The 25404-nt window shown below is 52.7% G+C and overlaps 1 protein-coding gene across 1 annotated transcript; it reads right to left on the bottom strand.

Moving 5' to 3' along the window:
* On the bottom strand, nucleotides 1–24712 carry Fbxl18 (F-box and leucine rich repeat protein 18). Its single transcript, XM_051161099.1, has 5 exons — nucleotides 24593–24712; nucleotides 17349–17564; nucleotides 14254–15797; nucleotides 5696–5914; nucleotides 1–179 (listed from the first exon to the last, which is right to left on the bottom strand). Exons 2-5 carry the CDS (start codon nucleotides 17559–17561, stop codon nucleotides 23–25), a joined length of 2133 nt encoding a protein of 710 aa, XP_051017056.1. The 5' UTR covers nucleotides 17562–17564; nucleotides 24593–24712; the 3' UTR covers nucleotides 1–22.
* Nucleotides 24713–25404: the final 692 nt, after the last annotated feature.

The raw sequence follows: 25404 nt of genomic DNA, 5'->3' as shown, positions 1-25404 counted from the left end.
AGTGGCGGGCAAGGCAGCCCTCTCACCACCACAGGTTTGGTGGTTCCTCAGCCACTCTGCTTTTAAATAAGGTGATCTCGTCCAGGTGCACCATGGGGACATCTCGGATGACGTCTGTCAGGCCCTCATGGAGCAGGGGGAAGATGACGACGTTCAACGCAGGCCTCTCAGCCTGGAAACTAAACCAGAGACCAGCCATTAACAGGGGACATGGGGACTGAGGACATAGATCCAGTGCTCTGTGAGCCACAGGAGCCGGGGGTGGTGGATGGGGTAGGCTGGAAAGTCAGTGTTTAGCACACATAAAGCTTGAAGGATTCAAGAACAGAGTGCTGAGTATACCATTGAAAACACAGCCTTCCCACCCACCCCACCCCACCCCCTTCGGCTGAAGAGATGGCTCAGTGGTTAAGAGCAAGGTCCTGAGTTCAATTCCCAGGAACCACATGGTGACCACATGGTGGCTCACAACCATCTGTAATGTGATCTGATGCCCTCTTCTGCCCTACGGGTGTACAAGCAGATAGAACACTGTATACATAATAATAAATAAATCTTTAAAAAAGAAAAGCCGGGCAGTGGCGCATGCCTGTAAACCCAGCACTCTGGAGGCAGAGGCAGGCGGATCTCTATGAGTTCGAGACCAACCTGGTCTACAGAGCAAGTTCCAAGACAGCCAGGGATACACAGAGAAACCCTGTCTCGAAAAACCAAAAAATAAAAAAAAAGAAAAAGGAAAAACATAGACAGGAGCAGAGCGCACTTGGAGCAAGATGAGGAGCAGGGAAGAAAAATGCTCTACTTAGCCTGATGTCCAAGTTCCCTCCTCTCTGCCCACAGCGCTCCTGTTAGCAACCTCGGGAGAGTTGCTAACTATGGTTCTGGCAAGCTGGGAATTTATAGAAAGAATGCCCCTGTGATTACACGGAATACAACAGGGAGTCGGCCTCCTAGGGCCATATGCCCCAACGTACAGCGTCAGGCCACAGACACACTGTAAGAGCTTATGTGGGAAGGCAGTGCCAACTGGGCCTCAAGAGAGAGTAGCATGGTCACCTCAGTGGAGGACAGCACCTCGCATTCATTTGGGATCTCAGAGCCGGGCATGGTGGCGCACGCCTTTAATCCCAGCATTTGGGAGGCAGAGGCACGGGGATTGCTTGAGTTTGAGGCCAGCCTGGTCTACAAAGTGAGTCCAGGACAGCCAAGGCTACACAGAGAAACCTTGTCTTTAAAAAAAAAAAAGAAAGAAAAGAAAAGAAAAAAGAAAAAACAAACCAAAACAAAAAACAGATTTGAGATCTCTGAGAGTATTCAGGCTGCATGGCACTAACACAGGTCCCTGGCTCACAGCTGTGAGGTCTGTAACTGCTCCTGGAAAGCAGGGCACTGCCCTCACCTTCACTGGCTTTGCTGCTGCCTGGGGTTGTGCCAGGGGCCATCATGAATACTCCTGGGCTTTGGCCCTACTGCAGGGAGGAAGACAGGACGTGGAAAATCCTACACAGGACATAAGCTGCCATGCCCGGGCCATGTGGAGGTGCCCTGAAGAGGCTAACGCGGGTGGAACAGGAGGAGGAGATCCAGGAAGCCATCTCACCCCTCCGGGAAGATGGCGCTAGGTAGGATGGTTGGCAATAGCTGTGTTGATCTAGAGCCACCATGTACTCAGATATTAATTGCTCCTCCCCCCAGATTCTTACTGTTCTTACAAGCAAACATATCAAAGTGATGCTGTGTGACTCTGCCTCCCAAATTACCCCTGATTGGCTGAATAAAGTTGCCTGCATACCTGAGTTGGGCAGAAGTGAGGTAGGTGGATCTAAGGTTCGTAGGCTGGGAGGACAGAGGATGGCAGGAGGGAAAGAAAAAGGGAGGAGGAGAGGACGGAGAGGAGAGAAGAAGCAGAGACCATCATGGGTTAGCATTAAGAACCGCATGGCTGGAGGAGCTGGCTCTGAGAATCAGTGATGGAGGAAGCTGTCCGGATGAAAAGCTTGCACAAGTGCTAACGGAATTACGGCTGGGAAGCAGCCCAGATAGGGATGATGACTGAAGCAGGAGGAATGGGAGGTGCGGCTGAGAGGGTTTATATCTGCCCAGACCCAGAGTGTAGGGCACAGTAAAAATCTAACTGGTGTCTATGTCGTTTATTGATATGACAGCGGGTTAAAAAAAAAAAGCTGCTGTAATAACCTATGGATTAGTAGTAAACACTGATACTCAAGTTCCTACAATAAATAAGACCCATGGCACAGCTCACCCAGGGTGGACAGGGAGCTGGTCCATCACTGAAAGGTCCCAGTTGTGCCTGGAAGATGGGGCTGCTCCCCAGAGACAAAGTCAGGAGGAGACTTAGGGTCTTGGGTCTGGTGAGACATGGTGCAGGTTAGACCTCCACAGTGCCACAGTGACCAGCTCTCACTGGAAATCATGAGACCAGATGATACAGGGTCTGCGTGCCACACACACACACACACACACACCCACGCCATCTCCAGGGCTTACAAGGCCTGGCAAGAAACAGGTAAAAGTGGGAGAGCCCACGGAAGTGGGGCCTTGAGAAGCCTCCTTGCCTGCTGGGTCTGAGAAGTAAAGGTGAGAAACAGAAATCCAGGGTTGGCTCAGCAGACGGCCACATGCCAGGCCCAGACCCTGATGCCACGGTGCTGTCGGCAGACACCATTAGGCAAGGCAGCCATGCATGAGGTTGCTCAGTACCGGTTTCTATGACAGATGAGAAACTGAGCAGAGCCAGGGGCGGTGTTGGGCGGTGCCGAGCCTGAAATCAGGAGGAACGTGGAAGATTGGCCACCAACTCCCAGGGTCCCCCAGGAATCTCTGTCACCAAGTCTGGTCCCCAGACCGTGTATAGGGCCAAAGAGGCCCCGGTAGGGGAGGGACGTGCAGAAGAATGTCACCCGACACCCATGGGCTGCATGGTGCAAGAGGCAAGAGGAAGAGATGGCACGGTGGTCATGCCTGTCATCCCAGCACTGGGGGGGTTGAGGTGTGAATGTCCAGAACGGCAGCAAGAAGCATGAGATCCCCAAGCAGGGACATGGCCCAGCTGGGACAGTGTCTGGCGATGCACAGGCCCAGCACAGCACAGACCTAATGTGGCAGCAAATGCCTGGAAAGCCAAAACTTGACAGGTAGAAAGGGGAGTATCAGAGCCGGGCATGGTGGCCCAAAGCTTTAATCCCAGCACTCGGGAGGCAGAGGCAGGCAGATCTCGGTGAGTTCAAGGCCAGCCTGGTCTACAAAGCGAGTTAAGAACAGCCAAGACTACACAGAGAGACCCTGTCTCAAAAGGGGGGGGCAGTATCAGAAGGTTAAGGTTATCCTTCACTGTATTACAGGCTAGCCTAGGCTACCTGAGATCTTATCTTTAAAAAAAGAAAAAAAGAAAAAAGAAAAGACATGGGACACAGACCGTGAAGAAGAAGCGCAGTCCGTGGCACTGTGTGTAGCATTAGACACAGGCAGCCTAAACCCAGACACTTCCTGTGAGGCAGGGACATTCCAAATCCAGACCCCGTGGACTTCAGCGCTTCAGAGCATTGGGGGCTGCCCTGTGTGACTGAGGCAGGAGGATTGCCACAACTTTAAGGCCAGCTTGGCCTACCCCATGAGTGGCGTTACATGCCTATGACCCCAGCCCTGAGGCAGAGGCAGGACAATGAGAGGCCAAAGGCCATCCTCAGTTACACAGTGGCTCAAGGCCAGGCTGAGATACGAGATCCCTGTCTAAAAACAAACAAACAAACAAACAAAAACAAACCCTGCAGTTTTTAAACTAACCTAACAAAAAAGCATCAGAAGAGGGGACAGACAGATGCTCTATGCTCTTTTTATTTTTCACAAACACTGGGTGGCTGGCTGGTGAGAGCATTACTGCCACCTGCTGGAGCCCTGCGGGAAAACATAGGAGGAACCCAGCAGCCTGGGGGGAAGAGGGGAGAGAGAGAGAGAGAGAGAGAGAGAGAGAGAGAGAGTGTGTGTGTGTGTGTGTGTGTGTGTGTGTCTGCCTGTCTGTCTGTATGTCTATGTCTGTCTGTCTGTGTGTCTATATGTGTCTTTGTGTGTGTCTATATGTGTGTGTGTGTATGTGTGTGTGTGTGTGTGTGTGTGTGTGTGTGTGTGTGTGTGTGTGTGTGTGTGCAGCAGAGCCACCACTCTGCAGATGGCAAGGCCACAGCAGAGGCCTCGACAACACAGCATCTTCTGCCAGTCTCTAGGGCTTTGGCCTGGCCCAAGGCTCCCAGCATTATGGGAGAGGAAGGATTTGTGCTGGCCTGGGTCAGGACTGTGCACTTACCCTGAAGGGCTTCTCATGCCAGCCACACAGCTCCCTCTCTCTTGATTTACATTTTTTGTTTGTTTGTTCATTTGTTTGTTTTTCAAGGCAGGGTTTCTCTATATAGCCCTGGCTGTCCTGGGCTCTGTAGACCAGGCTGGCCTCGAACTCTCAAAGTCTGCCTGCCTCTGCCTCCTGAGTGCTGGGATCACAGGCGTGTGGCACCTGGCTGCCGTTAACTCTTAACTGTTGCGTCATCTCTGTAGCCTCATGCTGCAAGAACTGAACCCAGGGCTTGGTGCCTGCCAGACAAACACTCTACCAACCAAGCTAAACTCCCAGTCTCTTGTATCGGTCAAGCTAGCCTTGAATTCACTATGTAGCCCAGGTTGACCCAAACTCCCAATTCTGCCTCAGCCCCCTGAGTCCCTGGGATTCTGGGTCTGCACATCAAGCCTAGCTTCTTCTCCCTCCCTTCTAATGTGCAGTTCCAGTGCTGTCCTGCCTGCTGCCAACTGGCCCCAGTTCCCTCATCTGTGAGTGCGGGCAGTACACTCCTCTCTCAAGGGCGCCTGTGCTGGGAGCTGAACTGGCCCCTGAAAGCTGTCCTCTGACCGCTGCACACATGCTGCAGTATCTGCACCCATCCTGCAAACAACACACCACAAACAAATGTACAAATGGAATACACAATGTAAGCACTGTAAGCCCATTCTGGCACCTGAGAAAGTGGTCAAAACCATGCATAAACTGGGGGAGCCAGGAACAGACTGGAATAAGATGAAGACAGGAAACAGAAAAATATCAGGCATAGCACGGCAGTGAGCAGGGGCTGGATGCTTGTACCCCCCCCCCCCCCCGAGGTCCGGGAAACCCTAGACAATGCTGAGAGCAGAAAAAGGGGTGAGCTGGTCTCAGTGGCTCGCAGCATGAGGTCCCAGCACTCCAGAAGCAGAGGTGGGAGGGGCCACAAGCTCTAGGCGACTTGGTCTACACAGTGAGTTCCAGGTTAGCCTGGGACACAGAGACCCTGTCTCAACAAGAGAAGGTGGAGCCCTAGGAGAGCTGAAGGCGGAGCTTTAACAATGAGGAAGGCAAGCCATTAAGTCCCTCCTGGGCCCTCATCAGACACAGGGAACTAAACCTTCAGCTTCCAGAATCTCCAGGATAAACTCTGTAGCTGAGGTTAGTCCTAAACCTCCAGGATCATAGACTGTCTATGGGAACTTGTCCCCTGTAGGAGGCCAAGCCCTCTGGCCGTGCTGCTGGGATCTGGTGTCATCACAGCTCCCCAAAGCCGCTAGCGACTGGGCTGAGGACGCTGGGTCCTGGGGACACTGGTACTGTCTCAGGCCTCCCCGCCACCAACGGACCGTGCCAGGCCATGCTACTCACCTCCGGAGGAGAGACTGCTGTAGGCTCTTGCAGGCGGTGAGGGATTCTCCGGTGAACATATGACACACGACGACCTGCAGGCAACGGGCCATAAAGGCCAGCACAGCATCTGGCTGCAGGGTGCCGCTGCGAGACACCAGGCACAGGCGCTGCAGAGAAGAGCACTGGCCCAGCGCTTGGAAGAACTGTGCGTTGGCATTGAAATAGGGCTGCTCCAGCCTGCGGAGAGAGGGCCGTGGGTGCTGGGGGCTTGGATCTCCCAAAATCTTCACTCCAAGGGTGAGATGCGGCTAGCCGCTGTCTGCAGACCCTGCTAGCACGAACTGGCTCAAGGCCATCCCCCATCCGTCCTCAGCATGCCACCTGATCTACACTGTCACACGTGCCGCCTAGGAGGATTCACCTGTTGTGCTATCTGGGGTGCTAGTCTGATGGCATCCCAGCAGGCCAGAGTGGGCGGGAAAGGGACAGAAAGGGAAGGGAGCCCCTCAGGGCTGCTTTGAGGCCAGCACCTTGTCATCGGCCCCAAGTGCAAGCCCCACCACAGAGGCTCCATGTAAGGAGGACCCATTAGATACAGGGAAGAGCCTCTTCAGCCCACAGACGTGGCCACATGGCTTCTTCTTCTTAACCAAGGATACCAGTCACCTACATCACCTGAATAACCCAAATGACACTCATTTACATTAGCTTTGTTTTTGTTTTTTCCAGACAGGGTTTCTCTGTGTAGCCTTGGCTGTCCTGGACTTGCTTTGTAGACCAGGCTGGCCTTGAACTCACAAAGTTCCTCCTGCTCCTGCCTCCCGATCAAAGGCGTGTGCCGCCACCAATTGGCTTTTTTCCACCCCCCCCCTCTCTATTTTTAAGTAATTTCCCCCCTCCAGACAGGCTTTTAAAAAAAATATTTATTTATTATGTATACAGTGCTCTGCAGGCCAGAAGAGGGCATCAGATCACATTACAGATGGTTGTGAGTCACCATGTGGTTGCTGGGAATTGAACTCAGGACCTTTGGAGGAGCAGTCAGTGCCCTTAACCTCTGAGCCATCTCTCCAGCCCAAGACAGGGTTTCTCTGTATAGCTTTGACTGGCTTAGAACTCGATCTGTAGACCAGGCTGGCCTCTGCCTCTCAAGGGCTGGCATTGAAGGCATGTGCCACCACACCCCGCTGTTTGTTTGTTCGTTGCAGTACTGGGTGTTGAACTTAGGCCACACACATGCTAGGCAAGCACTCCACCACTGATGCATACTCCCAGCCCTTTAGTTTTTAACTTTTCAGAATTTTGCACATGTACATAATATATATTAGGCATTCTCACCTCTCCATTTTTATTTTGAGACAGGGTCTCACTCTGTTGACAGGGCTAGCCTTGAACTTAGTGGTCCCCTGGCTTCAGTGTGCCCTATCCCCAATGCTCTCCACAGCAGGGGATGGAATCCCAGTGCCAGGCAGCAGCTGCCACCTCCACCACTAGATGGCAGTATGGACTTGCACTAAGACCCAGTGTCCCCGGGCCATGTAATGTTATGTAATGCCCTGTGCATACTTTTAAACCTTTCTCCAACTAGATAGCCACTTACAGAACCTTGCCCTGAAAGATGTCATCTGTCACTGAGTTCAACCTGGTGTGAATACCCTGTCTGCTCTCACCCTCCAACTGTGGGGCCAGTAAGGCCTTACCATCTCCCTCGTGAACACCCACGGGGTGATTGGGTCACAGCACCCAGTATGGTTGGGGAACTGACCCAATGTGGGTGTGTGCCATCTGAGGCAACTGAAGGTGGGCAGGGAACAAGGAAATGGGATCCACCCAGGCTGGACCCTTCCCAGCTGGCTCAAACTACCAGCCAGCCAGGATCGGACCTCCCCTCCTCAAGCTGCTCTCTGGAGTGACTCTACCTCTCCCCTCTGGCTAAAGGGGCTGCTGCTACGCTCTAAGCCAGGCAGGATGCGGGAGAACCACAGTTCAAAGGTATTCCTGAGACTGTGCCAGGCCTGGCTCGAGTGGCTCTCTTGCTTCCGCCCAGGCAGCCTGGGGTGACTCAGGGTAATACCCCGCCTCCAGCCGTGGGAAAGGTGGCACCCTTTTCTGCCTGACACGTGATCCTCACAGGGGTACGCCCCAAACCCACAGCCAGAACAACCTGTCCCCGTGGCACCTCCGCCCCACAGGGAGCCTGGCTGAGACGAGCTCAGATTCATGGCAGGCTGCACCGGAGGTGGCAGCAGGTGGGCCTGGGATTCCCAGGCTGCCAGCAGATCACTCGCCCAGAAAATGCAGGTGCCCCTGCAGGCCCCATAACCTGAAGAAGCCGCTCTAGAGCAAGCAAAACCTCCTGCGCCTACAGCTAGCTCCTGCCACCTGCCACAGCATCTCTGGGCTCGCCTGCCTCAGAAGGCAGCGGTCCAGAGGAATGGGGCCATTTGGCTGTGTTCTGGAAGCCTCTGTTTGTTCAGGACAGGCAGTGCCTTACACAGCACATGGCTCTGTGGCTGCGGGCGCAGGCTGAGCCTGGGCCAGAGATGCTGTTGTGAACAGTGATCAAGCTCTTGGGGAGACCTATAGATTGAATGTGCACCCAGTCCTGTCTCTGGAGAAGATGCCAGGTCGCAGGGACAAACCAATATATAGCCCAGGCTGGCCCGGAACTCACAACTGCCCCAGTTCAGCCTCCCAGGAGCTGAGGTTACAGGTATGCACCACCACACCTACTGCAGAAACCCAAGGCTTGATGGACTGGTGGCAAAAAACAAACAACACAGGCAAGCAAAACAGCAAGATCTAGAAAGATCTAGGCTCTGAAAGATTCAAAGGTTCATCTAGGCTCCTTGAATTTATGAAATGATCTTAATCACAGGAAGTAGGCCACAGCAATGGCCCGGCAGAGGGGTCCTCCACCAAGTTTAGTCTCTGATCCACCTTTTCTTTTCTTGAGATGGTCTCATGTAGCCCAGGCTAGCCCAAACTAGGTAGCTAAAGAAGACCTTGAATTTCTTATCCTCCTCCCTTTGCCCACCCCTTAAAGCTGGTTTTATAGGTGTCACCAAACCCAATTTATGCGGTACTGAGGATGGAACGCAAAACTGTGTGTCGCACTAGGCAAGCCCTCTATTGACTGAGCTGCGTGCCCGGCCCGTGCCTGCGATACATTTGCTGTTCTGGCAAACAATGACCATGCATGCACTAACTGTGGCTTCAGGAAAGGCCAGGGGTGTGACAGGACAGGCACAGGAAGACACAAGTGTGAGCAACACCACAGAGGAAGCAGAAAGGAAATGGAGGCCCGGTGACTACAGGGAGACACAGCTGCAGGCAAGGAGGAAGGCATCCATCTGTGCGCCTGGGAAATACGGAAGGCAGGTGTGAGAGAGATGGGAGAGGGGTGGCCCTGAACTCCTGCCTCCATCTCGGGAGTGCTGGGATGTAAGGCCAGCATGCAGCCACCACATCTGGTTCAGTCCTTTTTTGTTTTGTTTTGTCTTGTTTTCCGAGACAGGGTTTCTGTGTAGCCTTTGCTGTCCTGGACTCGCTTTGTAGACCAGGCTGGCCTTGAACTCACAGAGATCCACCTGCCTCTGCCTCCCGAGTGCTGGGATTAAAGGCATGCGCCATCACAGCCTGGTTGACTGAGCCTTTGGTTGGTTGGTTTTTCTTTTTTTTCGGGGGGGGGTGTGCGTGGGGAGCAGTGTTGTTGCTTTTGAAGACAGGGTTTTACTCTAGCCCAGGCCTGACCTTGAGCTCAAGGCAATCTTCCTGCCTTAGCCTCCTGTGTTGGAGGACTCAAGGCAGGTTCCTAAAGCAAGCATAGCGGAAAGGCACAGGATCCCAACATGTGGACACCCAGGCATGGACACCGGCCCTCCCTGGGCTGTGGGTCTGCTCGGCCGAGCAGCAGGGAGCAGCAGGGCAGGTGACCAGATGAGGCAGAGGGCACAGACAGCCTCAGCATTGCTATGCTCCAAGGAGAGAGAGCAGAGCTCACAGCACAGCCAAGCAGCTACAGAAATGAGCAGTCCAGGACCTGTTGACTTCCTATTCTACTGCGGTGGGTGGGGCACACAAAGGATGCAAGCCCTGTCCTCCCTTGTGGGTCCTGAAGCCAAAGTGAAGCTCTGGCTTGGACCGACAGATGAGAGGATTCCTGCTCCAGCATCTGTGGATGTTGTGGGGGAAAGGTGAGCTCTGGCCTGTCCCTTAGCACAGGCCCTGTGCTTGCTAGTCAGCCGAGAGGAAGAAATCTCAATTGAGAAAATGCCTCCAGAAGATCCAGCTGTAAGCAGACGAATCTGTAGGGTATTTTTTTTTTTTAATTAGTGACTGATGTGGGAGGGCCCAGCCCATTGTGGGTGGTCCTGCTGGCCTAATGGTTCTTTCTATAAGAAAGCGGGCTGAGGGGCTGGAGAGATGGCTCAGTGGTTAAGAGTGCTGCCTGCTCTTCCAAAGGTCCTGAGTTCAATTCCCAGCAACCACATGGTGGCTCACAACCATCTGTAATGTGATAGGGCACCCTCTTCTGGCTTGCAGGAATACATGCAAGCAGAGCACTGTATACATAATAATAAATAAATCTTTAAAAAAAAAAGAAAGAAAGAAAGCGGGCTGAGCAGGCCAGTCAGCAGCGCCCCTGCATGGCTTCTGCATCGGCTCCTGCCCTCCAGGGTCCTGCCCTGACTTCCTTGTGTCTCGTTTTCCTTCAGTGATGAACAAGGATTTAAAAGCGTAAGCCAGGGGCTGGAGAGGTGGCTCAGTGGCTAAGAGCACTTCGACAGCGACCCGGGTTCAACTCCTGGCACCCACATGGCAGCTCACAACTGTCTGCAATTCCAGTTGCAGAGGATCTGGCACCCTCACACAAAACCAATGTACATAAAATGAGAATAAATAGATCACTAAAAACACACAGACACAAGCCAAATAAGCCCTTTCCTCTTCAAGTTGCTTTTGGCCGTGGTGTTTCATCACAGCAGTAGCTGTACTAAAGTGACAGCCACGTATGGAGTCCCTTTAGGGCTAGGACATGACTTCGTGGCCCCACTGTTGCCTCCACCCACCACCAGCAACTACGGACCAGCAGAGTCCTTGAGCCCTACGCCCTCTTGCCTGCCCAGAACCAGGGTCTTCAGTACATGGTTTGTCCTGCATAAACCGCGACTGCTGAAGCACACCACAGTGCCAGCAACGCCAGGCAGAGGCAGGACAATGAGAAGCTCCAGTCGTCCTCAGCTACACAGGAAGCGTGAGGCCAGCCGAGGACACCCGAGAGCCTGTCCCAGGAGGAAAGAGGGAATGTTAACAACTGAGGCATGACGGGGCACACCCGGGACCCCGGATGCTCTGGGGGTTAAGGTAGGAGGATCATGAGTTCAGGGCCTTCCTGGATGACAGTGAGTTCAAGACAAACTGGAGCAACCTGCTTCAAGTAAAAAGGCGGGAGACAGAGCTCAGTGGTAGAGGGCTTCCTTAGAACATGCAAGGCCCTCACTGTTTGTGGGGTGCATGCCCAGATGAGGTAGGAAGATGATTAGTTAAGAGATCATCTTGGGCCACATAGAACCTATCTCAAAAATCCAAAGACTGTGAGATGTGGCTCAGTGGTAGAGCACCTGCCTAGAATCCCCCAGTGAGAGGCCGGGGTGTGGCTCAGTAGTAGAACACCTGCCTAGAATCTCCCAGTGAGGGGCTGGGGTGTGGCTCAGTGGTAGAGCCCCTTCCTAGAATCCCCCAGTGAGGGGCTGGGGTGTGGCTCAGTGGTAGAGCACCTGCCTAGAATCTCCCAGTGAGGGGCTGGGGTGTGGCTCAGTGGTAGAGCCCCTTCCTAGAATCCCCCAGTGAGGGGCTGGGGTGTGGTTCAGTGGTAGAGCACCTGCCTAGAATCCCCTAGTGAGGGGCTGGGGTGTGGTTCAGTGGTAGAACACCTGCCTAGAATCTCCCAGTGAGGGGCTGGGGGTGTGGCTTAGTGGTAGAGCACCTGCCTAGAATCCCCCAGTGAGGGGCTGGGGTGTGGTTCAGTGGTAGAACACCTGCCTAGAATCTCCCAGTGAGGGGCTGGGGGTGTGGCTTAGTGGTAGAGCACCTGCCTAGAATCCCCCAGTGAGGGGCTGGGGTGTGGTTCAGTGGTAGAACACCTGCCTAGAATCTTCCAGTGAGGGGCTGGGGTGTGGCTCAGTGGTAGAGCACCTGTCTAGAATCCCCCAGGGAGGGACTGGGGTGTGGCTCAGTGGTAGAGCCCTTGCCTAGAATCCCCCAGTGAGGGGCTGGGGTGTCTCTCAGTGGTAGAGCACCTGCCTCGAATCCCCCAGTGAGAGGCTGGGGTAAGGCTCAGTGGTAGAGGAACACCTGTGTTCCATGTTCCATTCTCAGCACTACAAAAAATCCCCACCTACTCTTTTTTTTTTTTTTTTTTTTTTGATACAGTCTTACTATGTAGCCCTGGTTAGCTTGGCACTTACTATAAAATCAGGCTGGCCTCAAACACACTGAGCTCCACCTATCTCTGCCCCCCAAGTAGTGCTGGGACACAACAGAACTCTTATCCTTTAAATGTTGGGTGATAAGCCAAAAACAAAAACAAAAACAAAAACAAATAAATGTTGGGAGATGACTAAAATACCCTTCACCTTACAGGATGTTCAGTGGGAATGTTTCCCATGCTTGGCTCTGGAAACACCAGGAAGTTTTGTACTAGGAGTTAAATCCAGAGTCTACATCCTCAAGCCTTTCTGAAAGATTTTATTTCTCCTCCTCCTCCTCTTCCTTTTTTTTTCCACTGCTGAGACAGGCTTTCTCTGTGTAGCCTTGGCTGTCCTGGATTTGCTTTGTAGACCAGTCTGCCCTCAAACTCACAGAGATCCACCTGCCTCTGCCTCCCGAGTGCTGGGATTAAAGGCGTGGGCCACCACACCCAGCAAAGATTTTATTTCAAGACAGGGTCTTGCTGAGTTGCCCAGGCAGGTCTTGAACCTGTGATGCTCCCCAAGGACAACGGCCCATTGCAGGGTCCTCCGAGGCCTGTGTGCTCTATTTCCTCCCTCTTCCCAGGATGGGTCCTGCCACCCTCCTCAAGGTCACCACTCCCAGAAGTCCAAGTTCCCCTCTGAGATGATGCTTCCCCACCCTGCCTGCTCTTGTCCCCCACAGGGGGCCAGCAGCAGCTCCCAGCTGAAGCCTTTCAGCACCCTCTGCCAGCCCCTCTTGCCTCATCTCTCTCTCCCCTCCTGCCTGTGGTGCCCTGGCCTCTCTGAGTCAAGGAGGTTCGATACAGCGTCATCTGCTCTGTGCATGTGGCTTTGAGGAAGGGTCTTGCTGATGCAACACAAGCTGCCCTGGAACCCTTGCCATGTGCTATCAGACGCTCCCTAACCTTAGTCCTGAAGCCCCGAGCCAACTGCCTCACGCCCTCCAACCATCCCTGTGAGGGGCCTTGGGTAATGCTCAGTGGGTAAGAGCGCTTGCTAGCAAATACTAGCAACTGAGTTCAAATCCCCGGCAACCATGTAAAACTCAGGCAGACCACACATGTCTATAACCCCAGGTATCTCACTGGCCAGCTACGTGATCAGCTTCAGGCCCAGTGGGGCACCCTGTCTGAGGAAATATAAGGTGTGGAGCAGTGGGATGGCTCAGAGGGTAAGAGCACATGCAGGGGACGTCTAATGGTTTACACTGAACCCTCAGAACCCACATGAAGGCGGACAACAGAACCAACTCCACAAACTTGTCTCCTGTCCTCCACATGTGCACTATAGCACCCCCCTTCCCCCTCACCCCACACAAATAACAGTAATAAAATTTGGGGCTGGGCATAGTGGAGCACACCTTTAATCCTAGCACTCAGGGGGCATAAACAGGGTAATCTGTGAACTGAAGGCCAGCCTGGTCTATATAGTAAGTTCCAGGCCAGCCAGGGCGACATAGTGAGGCCTTATCTCAAAAAACAGGGGGTGGGGAGCTGGAGGAAATGAGACACGGCCCTGGAGAGATGGCTCAGTGGTTAGGGCCCCGGCTGCTGTTCCGGAGGACCCAGATGTGGTTGCCAGCACCCACACGGTGGCTCACAACCTTCCGCACTTCAGTTCCAGGTGAGCTAACATCCTTTTCTGGCCTCCACAGGCACTGCACATATGTGGTGCCACAGACATGCATACAGGCAAAACACACACATATAAAAATAAAAGTAAATAAATCTAAAGAAGAAACGTTTTTAAGACCATAAGGTTGTAACGAAGTAGAACTACGTGGAATAAATGGAGCAAGGGCTCCCGTAAGTGTAAGGAGACGAGATGCTAACTCAGGAGCCCTGCTTCCCATGCCTCCCACGGCTCTGCTTAATTGCCATGACTCCAGTTTCCTGAAGCCATTCCCTGTAGACACTAAGTCTTTCCTGCCTCTGATCTCCAGGACAGGCCTATGTTGGCTCTAAACTCCACCTTGACAGACAGATTGCATCTGCAAACCCCAGAAGGCCCAGAGAAATCTGAGGCCTTTGCTCTTCTCACCTCAGGCCCTCAGCCCCTCACCTCGGGCCCTCAGCCCCTCACCTGCCCTCAGCCCCTCACCTCAGGTCTTTGAGCCGCTTGCAGTGCTTCAGCATGTCGGCAAGAGCAGGCATGTACACCACCTTCCCCATCATGCCCAGGTTGGCTAACGACAGGGACTCCAACTGTTGGCACTGGAGGCCAATGCTCACTAGTCCAGAGCCTGTCAGCATGCCTGGCAGTTGGGCTAGTGTCAGGTGCCTCAGGAAGGCCAGCTGGCCGATGGCGGCTACTTCGGAGTCCCCGACGTTCTGCGCCCGACTGCAGGGGGGTAGGGAGTTGCGGATGGCGGGCTCATTGCGGGGCATGGCTGAGGAGAAATTGGACCCGATCAGTTCCAGCTGCTCCAGAAACGGGAGCTTCTTCAGCAGAGACCAGAACACAGAGGCAGGCTGCGGGCCCGACTGGCCCACGAAGGGGTTGGGACAGGTCTGCACCCCAATGCGCACCTTCTTGCCAAAGCCACGGGGCACGGCGTGCATGGCCGGCGGGGCGGGGGCCCGGTCAGGCCTGGGTGCTGAGTCAGCCACAGAGCAGACAGGCAGAGAGAGGGAACGGAGGTGGCACAGGCGGGCCAGGAGCTGGCAGAGGTGGCGGCCTGGGCCGTTGGGGCTGTGGTGGTGGGCTGCTGAGAGATTGAGGTGGTGGAGATTGCAGCAGGACTCCACCAGCGTCTCCAGGATGCTGCTGTCAATGTCGTCCTCCGCCTTCCGGAGCAACGAGTCCGCGGACAGGCAGTGCGCGCAGCCGCTGAGGTTGAGGCTGGCCAGGCTGCGCAGGTCCTTCCCCCCGTTGATGACCCGCTGGATGAGGTGCCCGCCTGAGAGCGTGCAGCGGCTGAAGCTGAAGTAAAAGGGGTTGTTGAATTTCATGTGCTGGAGGAGGGTGGAGCCGTTCAGCCAGGACTTGGGCAGCTGCAGGGCGTCCAGGGCCACATTGCGGGCCATGGAGTCCAGCAGGTTCCTGGTGGCGCCGCTCTCGGCGAAGCTGCCAGGGACGGAGATGAGGAAGGCGTGCAGGTTCTCAGGCGTTCGGTCGCTGAGCACGGCAAGGTAGAGTCGCACCACCTCCTGGTTGATGTAGCCAGGGGCCAGGCGTGCATAAAAGACACGTAGGTTCTGGTAGTGGGGCACATTGCTCTGGCCCACCATGAGCTGGCCCGAGAGGACGGCGCCCTCGCGGGTGCGGTCCAGGATCTCGAAGTAGAGCAGCAGCTTCTGCAGGCTGGCGCAGCAGGGCACCACACCGTAGGACGGCGTGAAGAGCGTCTGCTTCAGCTCCTGCACGCGGCTCAGCGTGGCCTTACACTCGCTGCTCAGCTGGCTGGCATCGAAGCCGGGGCTCACGTCAATGGCCAGCGAGCGCAGGTGCTGCAGGGCCGAGAGCACCTTGGACAGTCGCAGGGAGGTGAGGTGGCAGCCCGACAGGTTCACCTTCACCAGGCTGTGACAGCGGGCCACGTGCTCGATGGTGGAGCCGGACAACCAATAGCAGCCCGCCATGTTCAGTTGCTGGATCTCCCGGCCAATCGCCTTCACCAGCTGCTTCACCTTGGCTTCACTGGCCTGCAGAATGAGGGGCAGGGCAGGAGAGACAGGTGTCCCTAGCTGCTCCCCACTGCTGCTCAGAGGAGAGTGTCCTGTCCTTCCCGTCCACGCACTATCACTGCCAGCAGTCTAGAGAGCCTCGCTCCCAGGAAGGTGTAAGAAAGATGCCTAGTAGCCAGGCCTGGGGGCTCATGCTTGTCATCCCAGGACTTGGGAGGCTGAGACAGGAGCATTAAAAATGTAAAAACTCCCTGTGAGACAGAGTTCCAGCATAGCTTGGGGTACATAGCAGGGCTCTTGTTTCAAAAAGAAAAGCAGCTGCTTGCTAAACCCTGTAACTGGGGACGGAGAGATGGCTGGGTGGTGTGCACTGCTCTTCCAAAGGACCTAAGTCCAGCTCCCAGCACCCACACCAGGTGGTTCCCAACTGCCTGTAACTCTAGCCCCAGGGCAATTGGATGCCTCTGGCTTCTGTGGACGTATAAGCACTCACACAGGTGCATACATACACTTAAAAATAACCAATTTAGCCAGGCATGGTGGCGCACGCCTTTAATCCCAGCACTCGGGAGGCAGGGGCAGGCAGATCGCAGTGAGTTCGAGGCCAGCCTGGTCTACGAAGTGAGTCCAGGACAGCCAGGTTTCGAGAAACCATGTCTCAAAAAAACAAAAACAAACAAACAAACACAAACTAATTTAGAGGCAAGTGGATTGCAGTGAGTTTGAGGCCTGCCTGGTCTACAAAACAAAACAAATAAACAAAAACCAAAAAACAATAAAAACTCTGATTTTCTAAAGCTATACTTTTATTTCTTCTTTTGTGTGTGTGTATGTGTGTGTGTGTGTGTGTGTTTTGTTTGTTTGCTTGCTTTTTGGGGAGAGTTGGGGTTTATTTGTTTTGGGGGGGGGTTGGTTTTTCAAGACTGTGTGGCCTTGGCTGTCCTGGACTCGCTTGGTAGACCAGGCTGGCCTCGAACACACAGCAATCTGCCTGCCTCTGCCTCCCAAGCGCTGGGATTAAAGGCGCGCGTCTCCGTGCCCAGCTGCCATTATATTTTTCAAAGACAAGGTCTCACTGTGTAGCCTTGGCTGGCCTTGAATTGACAGATCTTCCGTGGCGCTCCTGAGTGCCGGGGCTGCACGTGTACCCTACTGCGGCAGGCTCATGCCTCAGGCTCATCAGAGACCTCAGCCCTGAGCAACTGGCAGGCAGCCCTTCTGCAGCTACATCAACTGTGCCACCCACTGTGCCACTTCTCCTTCTACGAGCTGTCCTATGGTGCAGCAATTCTACCAGGGGTGCCTATGGGGAAGAAGGCCTCCTGCTGACCCCTGTATCTGAGGCCCAGGCCCCCTCCCTCCCAGAAGTATATCCACACGCACTATGCCCCCCCCACCCCCCTCTCCCCATCCCAGTGCCATGAGGCACACCACCCTGGCTCTGTCATCCAGTGTGTCCTGACCACTATTCCCAGCCACACAGTCCTCTGTACAAGCGACAGTGCCTGCTGCTGGGCCGCACAGGCTGGCACCTGGCTGGTGCTGCGCTCCCTGCCACGGCCGCCTCACCTGGTAGTCTTTCTGCAGCAGCACGGTGTGCACCAGGCTCTTGTCCAGGCACAGGGCCGAGAGCTTCCGGCAGGTGCGCCGCACGTTGAGAACCAGGTCTGTGCTGGGGACGTGGCTCAGGATATGCAGGAGGATCTCATCTGAGAAGCCCAGCAGGTGGGTGTCACCTGCTGCCTCTGCCACAGTGGGGGCGGCATCGTCATCGTTGGACATGTCCTGGAAGTGGGGGACAGCAGAGGGAGACGGTAGATCAGTCTTTAGGAGCTAAGCTAGACAAGCAGAAGATCCTGAGACTTTGGATCCCCAACACCCACATAAAAAGCTCGGGTGTAGCTGGGGGGGGGTGGGGGGGTGGCTCACGCCTTTAATCCTAGCACTCAGGAAGCAGAAGCAGAGGCAGGCAGATCACTGTGAGTTCAAGGACAGCCTGGTCCTCAAAGTGAGTCCAGGACAGCCAGGGCTACAGAGAAATCATGTCTCGAGGGGAAAAAAATAAAGACAGTGCTGGTTATGCAGCCCAGCCTGGGCTTGAACATGGTGCTGTGGGTACATGCATGTGCCACCACTCCTGGCTCCCCACAAACACTTCTACTCTCTTTTCCTTCCTTCCTTATTGACAGTGTCTCATGTAGCCCAAACTGACCACAAACTAGCCAAAGATGATCTTGGACTCCTGCGCCTCCTGTCTCCTCCTCCAGAGTGCTGGGATCACAGGAATGCACCGCCAGGCCCAGTTTACCCAGTGCTGGGAATGGAACCCAGGGCTTCAGGAATGCCAGGCGAGCACTCTAGCTGAGCCGCATCCCAGCCCTCTACAGCCTTTTCCAGTGACAGTACACAGTGCACACAGGCCCTGGAACTTCAGCCCCCCTTCTGCCACTCGGCTTCCCAGGCACATTTACCTGGGAAGCAGCAAAAATTTACACAAGAGACTGTCTCTGCAGATACAGGCTATACTGAATCTTTCCTCTTTTATTTCTGTTTTTTCACATCTACATATGTGTGTGCACCTGTGTGTGTGTATGTCAGTGCACACATGCCTGTGGAAGTCAGAAGACAACTTATGAGGTTGTAGAAGTCAGTTCTCTCGTCCACTATGCAGGTCCTGGGTCCTAAGGTTGTCAAGGCTGGAGAGGTGGCTCAGGGGTTACAGGTGCGCACTGCTCTCGCAGAGGACCAGAGTTCAGTTCCCAGCACCCATGTTGGGTGGCTCCTGACTGCCTGTAACTTCAGTTTCAAGGGACCTGATGGTCTCTTCTAGTTTCTGTGGGCAACTAGTCACATGCATGTACCCCCAAAACACACACACACACACAAAATACAAAATTGCCGGGCACAGTGGTACACACCTACAATCCCTGTACTCAGGAGGCACAGGCAGGTGGATTGCTGTGAGTTAAAGTCCAGCCTGGTCTACAGAGTAAGTTCCAGGACAGCCAGGGTTGCTCAGAGAAACCTTGTCTTGAAAATAAAAAAGGGGGGCCGGGCGTGTTGGCGCACGCCTTTAATCCCAGCACTCGGGAGGCAGAGGCAGGCGGATCGCTGGGAGTTTGAGGTCAGCCTGGTCTACAAAGTGAGTCCAGGACAGCCAAGGCTACACACAGAAACCCTGTCTCAAAGAACCAAAAGAAAGAAAGAAAGGAAAAAGAAAAAGAAAAAAAGAGGAGTTTGGCTCAGCGGTTAAGAGCACTGACTGAGCTGGGTGTGGTAGCGCACACTTTTAATCCCAGCACTGAGGAGGCAGAGGCAGGCGGATTGCTGTGAGTTCGAGGCCAGCCTGGTCTACATATTGAGTCCAGGACAGTCAAGGCTACACAGAGAAACCTTGTCTCAAAAAACCAAAAAAAAAAAGAGCATTGACTGCTCCTCCAGAGGTCCTGAATTCAATTCCCAGCAACCACATGGTGGCTCACAACCATCTATAATGTGATCTGATGGCTGCAGGTTTACATGCAAGCAGAGCATAGTAATAATACATAATAATAATAAAAATAAATAGGCTGGGCAGTAGTGGCGCACGCCTTTAATCCTAGCATTTGAGAGACAGAGGCAGGTGGATCTTTGTGAGTTCAAGTCCAGCAAATAAATAAATAAATTTTTAAAAAGAAAAGTTTATTTTAAATTTTTGTTTGTTTGTTTTTGTTTTTGTTTTTCGAGACAGGGATTCTCTGTGTAGCCTTGACTGTCCTAGACTTGCTTTGTAAACCAGGCTGGCCTTGAATGAAAAAAAATTTTTTAAGTAAAAACATAAAAATAAAAATAAGATTCAGGTCAGGCTGGGTGTGGTGGCGCACGCCTTTAATCCCAGCACTTGGAAGGCAGAGGCTGGTGGATCTCCATGAGTTCAAGGCCAGCTGGGTCTACAGAGCTAGTTCCAGGACAGCCAGAGCTGTTACACAGAGAAACCCTGTTTCCAAAAAAAATAAAAAAATAGGATTCATGTTGTTGGGCTTGGCATTTTGACCCACTGTGCCATCTCACCTGGCCTGCTTTGTCTGTTGTTTGGTTGTTTGGTTGTGGATAGACAGAGTCTCAAGTAGCCAGTGATGAGCTCAGTGGCTGGTGCTCCTGCCTCCCTTGCCCAAGGGTTGGTTGGTTTTGTATCTGCCATGCTGGGGATGGAAGTGGGGCCTCCTGGAGCTTTAACCTAGAGCTCCACCCCAGCTCCTTACAAACAGCAACAACTCCAGGAACTGAGGGTCATCCTCCACTCGGCTCAGCGGGTCCTCAGATCACCCCTCCTGTGTGCTGCATCCCAGTCAAAAGACACCAGCCTGGTCTACACGGTGAGTTCCAGGCTAGCCAAAGCTACATAACCAGACCTTGTCTCAGAGAGAAAGAAAAGGAGGGTGGGGGCAGCTAGGATTACAGATGTGCCCTATTACTCCTATCTTGCAAAAGGCTTTACTTGTGTGCACCTGTGTGTGTGCGTGCATGCGGTGTGTGTGTGATGTATGTGTCCACACATATGTGAAGGCGTGGGTGTGTATGGAAGCCAGGGTAGACAGGGCCTATCTCCCTAAGTCTCCAGTCTGTTTTTCTGGAGTTCATCTGGACAGGACAGGCAGGAAGCCCCAGGACCCACCTGGCTCCGCTCCACTAGCACGGGACTAGACATGCAGACACGCAGCACCCTGCTTTGCTTTTAAGTGGCACTTGACTGAGCCATCCCCCCAGATTAAGAATTATTATTATTATTATTATTATTATTATTATTATTATTATTATTGCCTAACAGAAAAAAAAAGCACAAAACCAGGCCAACTTGCCTCCAAATCACAGCCACTGTGGGCCATACCCAGTCTCCCTGGGCACAACAGGCTCCTGCTGAGGTTTACTTGTGGCAACATAACTGGACGGTAATCAGCTTAGAACTATGACACTCCAAAGCTGGCTAGAGAATTTGAAAAGTCAAGCATGGTCCCACGCTCTTGTAATCCCACAGGCCTATGTGCACACATGCAAACACAGACAAATAAGAGAGAAAGAAAGAAAGAAAGAAAGAAAGAAAGAAAGAAAGAAAGAAAGAAAGAAAGAAAGAAAGAAAGGAAGGGGAAAAAAATTAAAAAGGGCTTGGATGCCAATAAGTGGCCTCATGGTTCACCAGCTGACTCAAGCACTGGCCCTGGGACACACTGATTCTGTTCCTCCAAGTGACTCCCTCTCCCTCTGAGCCCGAAGCTCTGTTTTCATCTCCAGCCCCAGGCACTCTCTTTTTCATTAGACCCCGTGTTGTCTCAGAGCAAAAAACAAAAGCAAAAACAAAAAACAAAAAAAAAATCCGAGGCCATCAATTGAGAACGACCCATGTACCTGTGTAGCAGCACACATCTGTAATCCTAGCACCTAAGAGGATGAGGCAGGAGGATTGCAAAGTAAACGTCAGCTTGGGCTACACCCATCCCAACAAAAACCAACAAGGAAAAGGAACTACCTTGAAGGTGTCCAACAACCAGCTCTCTCCTGATCCTCCCTGCACCCGCCGGGCAGTTCTTAGCTTGGATTTCTGCACTAGGTTTGTCAGCATGACCTTGAACTGCAGTCTCTCTTGTTCTTTGGGGAGACGGCTGACGAGTGAGGAGCTTGCCATGCAAGCATGAGCACCTGAGTTTGGATGCCCAGCACCCTTGTTAAAAACCCAGAGTGGGGGTTGAAGAGATAGCTCAGAGGTTAAAAGCACTGACTGCTTTTCCAGAGGTCCTGAGTTCAATTCCCAGCAACCACATGGTGGCTCACAACCATCTATAATGTGATATAATGTGCACTGTATACATAATAAACAAATTAAAAAAAAAAAAAAAAAAACAGAGTGGGCTGGGCGTGGTGGCACACACCTTTAATCCCAGCACTTGGGAGGCAGAGGCAGGAGGATCGCTGTGAGTTCGAGGCCAGCCTGGTCTACAACATGAATACAGGACAGCCAAGGCAACACAGAGAAACCCTGTCTCAAAAAACAAAAAAGAAAGCAAGCAAACAAACAAAAAACAAAAACAAAACCAGAGTGGATGGGCTGGAGAGATAGTGGTTAAGAGCACTGCCTGCTCTTCCAGAGGGCCCGAGGTTCAATTCCTATCACCCACATGGCAACTCACAACTGTCTGTAACTTCAGTTCCAGAGGATCTGACACCCTTACACCAATACACATAAAATAAAATTAAAATACGAAAAACAAAACAAAACCCAGAGCTGCAGCTTGCAGCTGCAGTACAAGCAATAGAGAGATAGACACGGAAGGACCCTTGAAGGTGCCTGGATGGACAGCCTAACAGGATCAGTGAGGGTCAGAGAGAACTTGTCTCAAAATATAAGGCGGAAGGGCTGTGAGAGATGATGGCTCAGCTGTTCAGAACACTTGTTTCGCAGGGTGTGGTGGCACATGCCTGTTATCCCAACACGATAGGAGGCAGAGGTAGGCAGATTCAGTTCTCAGCACCCACAGATGGCTCACAACCACCTTTAACTTCAGTTCCAGGAGATTCAACTCTCCTGGCCCCTGTGGGCACTGCACACACATGGTACACAGACATACATGCAAGGAAACACTCATAAAAAATCCTGAAGCTGGGCATGGTGGTGCATGCCTGTAATCCCAGCACTCAGGAGGCAGAGGCAGGTGGATCACTGTGAGTTCGAGGCCCGCCTGGTCTACAAAGCAAGTCCAGGACAGCCAAGATAACACAGAGAAACCCTGTCTAGAAAAACTAAAAATAACTAAATAAATAAAATAAAAATTTTTAAATCTCCTAAGGTAGAAAGTGATTGTGGGTGACACCCAACATTGATTTGGGACCTCTACATGCACCCCTGCAGCGTGTGTGCGCGCGCGCACATACACACACACACACAAATACACTAGGCACAGCAGTGTGGATCTACACTCCCTTATACTTAGGAGGCTGAGGCAGGAAGATAGCTTGAACCTGTAGGTTTGACAGCATAGCAAGACCTAATCTCAAAGGCTCAAACCTTATTGGCTGGCTATGTTGCTCACTCAAGAAAGGGCGGGGCTTTTGAGTCAGGACTCCATAGGACCACATGAGCAGATATGCCTAATCCACAGCACACATGCAGACACACACACACACACCTCATGGAGAGCTGTTAATACAGCAATGCTACAGTGGAACTCTTCTTGCTGGAGACAAAACCTGCTCTCTCATTAGTCTACAGCTGGACCACACACTCTTCCCCACCAGTCAAGGAGACACTTCTTAGTCCAACTTCCTTCCAATGAAGGAAAGCTAATTGAAAGTCTCACTGGATAAAGGTAAGGAAACTCCAGACTATGGTGGATCGCTGTGAGTTCGAGGCCAGCCTGGTCTATAGTGTGTGTGCAAGGACAGCCAAGGATACACAGAGAAACGCCATCTCAAAAAATACAAAAAAAAACAAACAAACAAAAAATCATATATAAGGAAACCTCTAAGACTTAAAAGTGTTCCCAGAGGTCAGCAAGATGGCTAAGTGAGCAAAGGAGCTTGCCATGCAAACCTGATGACCCAAGTTCAGACCTTGGGACCCACATAAGATGCTGGGCCACATCTGCCATCCCAGCACTGCTACATCGAGATGGGAGGAGGAGACAGAAGCATCAGCCAGAAGCTCAGAACCCAGCTACTCTGGAGTGTGCACCACAGTGGAAACAAGAGAGACTGTGTTCAATAAGGGGGAAGGCAGACGGTGGAGAGATGGCTCAATGGTTAACAACTAAAAGTTAACTCTGAGGAGCTGTGTTCGGTTCCCAGCACCCACATCAGGGAGGCTGACAACCATCGGCTCCAGGTGCATGTGATCCCTCTGCCCTCCGAAGAAGCCTGCACTCAGGTGCACATACCCACACACAGTTACACATACATACACACACATAATTAAAAATAAATAATACAACCAAGGCAAGAAGCAACTCCTGAAAGTGGTCCTCTGAGCTCCACATGTATGTCACGGCAAGCACATGGCAGCACTCACACATATATACACACTAACATAATAAATAAAGTGTGCCCAAAGGTGGGAGTCCTAGGAAAGAAATATAACTCAGATAGTTAGGAAGCAGCCAGACCACCCACCACCACCACACACACACACCCGCCCACCCTCCACCATACCCCCATACTGCGGTCTGCATAAAAGACACCCATAAAAGGACCTCCAGCTGACGTAGATCACTGATCTTTAGGGTCAGTCCAAAGCCCCATCATACACCCGCACACCACAAGCAGGCTTCAGAAAGAAGTGGGCGGCACTTAAACTGACAGGAGGAATAAAAAAATAAAAAAATAAATGGCGGGGGGGGGGGCTGGGAATGTGACTCAGTTGGTACAGTGCTTGCCTAGCATGCATGACGTCCTGGATTCCACCCTCAAGCTACGCATAAAAGCCCGCATGATGATGCACACCTGTAAGTAATCCCAGTATGACAAAGGCTAAAACAGAATTGCTGAAGGTTCAAGACCAGCCTGGGCTTCAGAGTAAAACAAACAAAACAGGAGCAGAAGAGACAACGTCCCAGGGATGCGAGAGCTGGGCCAACCCACAAGGAGATGGGGGAAAAGGCCGGGAAATTCAGGAAGCCACGTGAAAAGGTCCCTTTTGACCATCAGGATTGTGAGCCTGGGAACAGAGGAGGAGAGGGCCTGGGAAGAGGGTAGGAGAGGGCAAGGATGGACCTCGGAGAAAGGCCAGGGTCGGAAGAGAGGCACCGAGGGGACCCCAGCCGCTGGGGCGGGAGAGGCGCAGGTCGTACCTCTCCGGAGCTGCCCGCCCGAGCTGCAGCCTCGCAGTCCCCCAGCCTGCCAGGGTAGTGATGCTCGAAGCCAGCGCGGCCACAGCTCCACAGAGACCCGGTAAGGGGCGTGGCTGTGCCTCACTTTCGGCGCCCGGCTATACGTACTTCCGCTTGCGCCCGGATGAACCGGGCGCCGCCGCCATGTTGAGTGTGGCATAAAAAATATTATCAAGTCTCAGAGGCATTCAGAAGGTCACAAATGACTGGTCTCTAAGTTACCTCAGCAGTCTTCTGCTGAAAGTCCAGCGTGCTTACAGCTGCCAGCCCTTCGCGCTGCAGCCGCGCGCCAAGTCACCTGTCACAGAACTCAGGTATCCTACATAATAACCATAAAACTTTCATGTGCACTTTGCCCTGTCTTGCCTCATAACTCTCTATAGCTCTTTGCACGATCTGACTTACTATGCCTTTTTTGTTTGTTTTGAGACGAGGTCTCACTGTGTAGCTCTGACTGTCTTGGAATTAGCTATGTAAACCCGGCTGGCCTCGAAGTCGCAGAGATCCGCTTGCTTCCGCCTCCCATCAATGCCACTGTATTTTCCTTCTTTCTTTCTTTCTTTCTTTCTTTCTTTCTTTCTTTCTTTCTTTCAAGACTTATTTATTTTATGTATATGACTACACTGTCTTCACGCACACCAGAAGAAGGCATCAGATCCCAGGATAGATGGTTGTGAGCCACCATGTGGTTGCTGGGAGTTGAACTCAGGACCTCTGGAAGAGCAGCAAGTGCTCTTAACCTCTGAGCCATCTCTCCAGTCCCTGTATCTTCT

Source organism: Acomys russatus, chromosome 19 (assembly GCF_903995435.1).
Source record: "Acomys russatus chromosome 19, mAcoRus1.1, whole genome shotgun sequence".
NCBI lineage: Eukaryota > Metazoa > Chordata > Mammalia > Rodentia > Muridae > Acomys > Acomys russatus.
This window is presented reverse-complemented; position numbering and strand designations above follow the sequence as displayed.

Bases quoted from the DNA above. Each gene is read 5' to 3' on its own strand.
- Fbxl18 (XM_051161099.1), bottom strand. From the start codon at position 17,561: ATGTCCAACGATGACGATGCCGCCCCCACTGTGGCAGAGGCAGCAGGT. The intron at 5,915-14,253 runs GTGAGGGGCTGA...CTCTCTCCGCAG, and splicing joins AAGCGGCTCAAAGACCTGAG to GCTGGAGCAGCCCTATTTCA. The intron at 180-5,695 runs GTGAGTAGCATG...TCTCTGGTTTAG, and splicing joins CAGCAGTCTCTCCTCCGGAG to TTTCCAGGCTGAGAGGCCTG.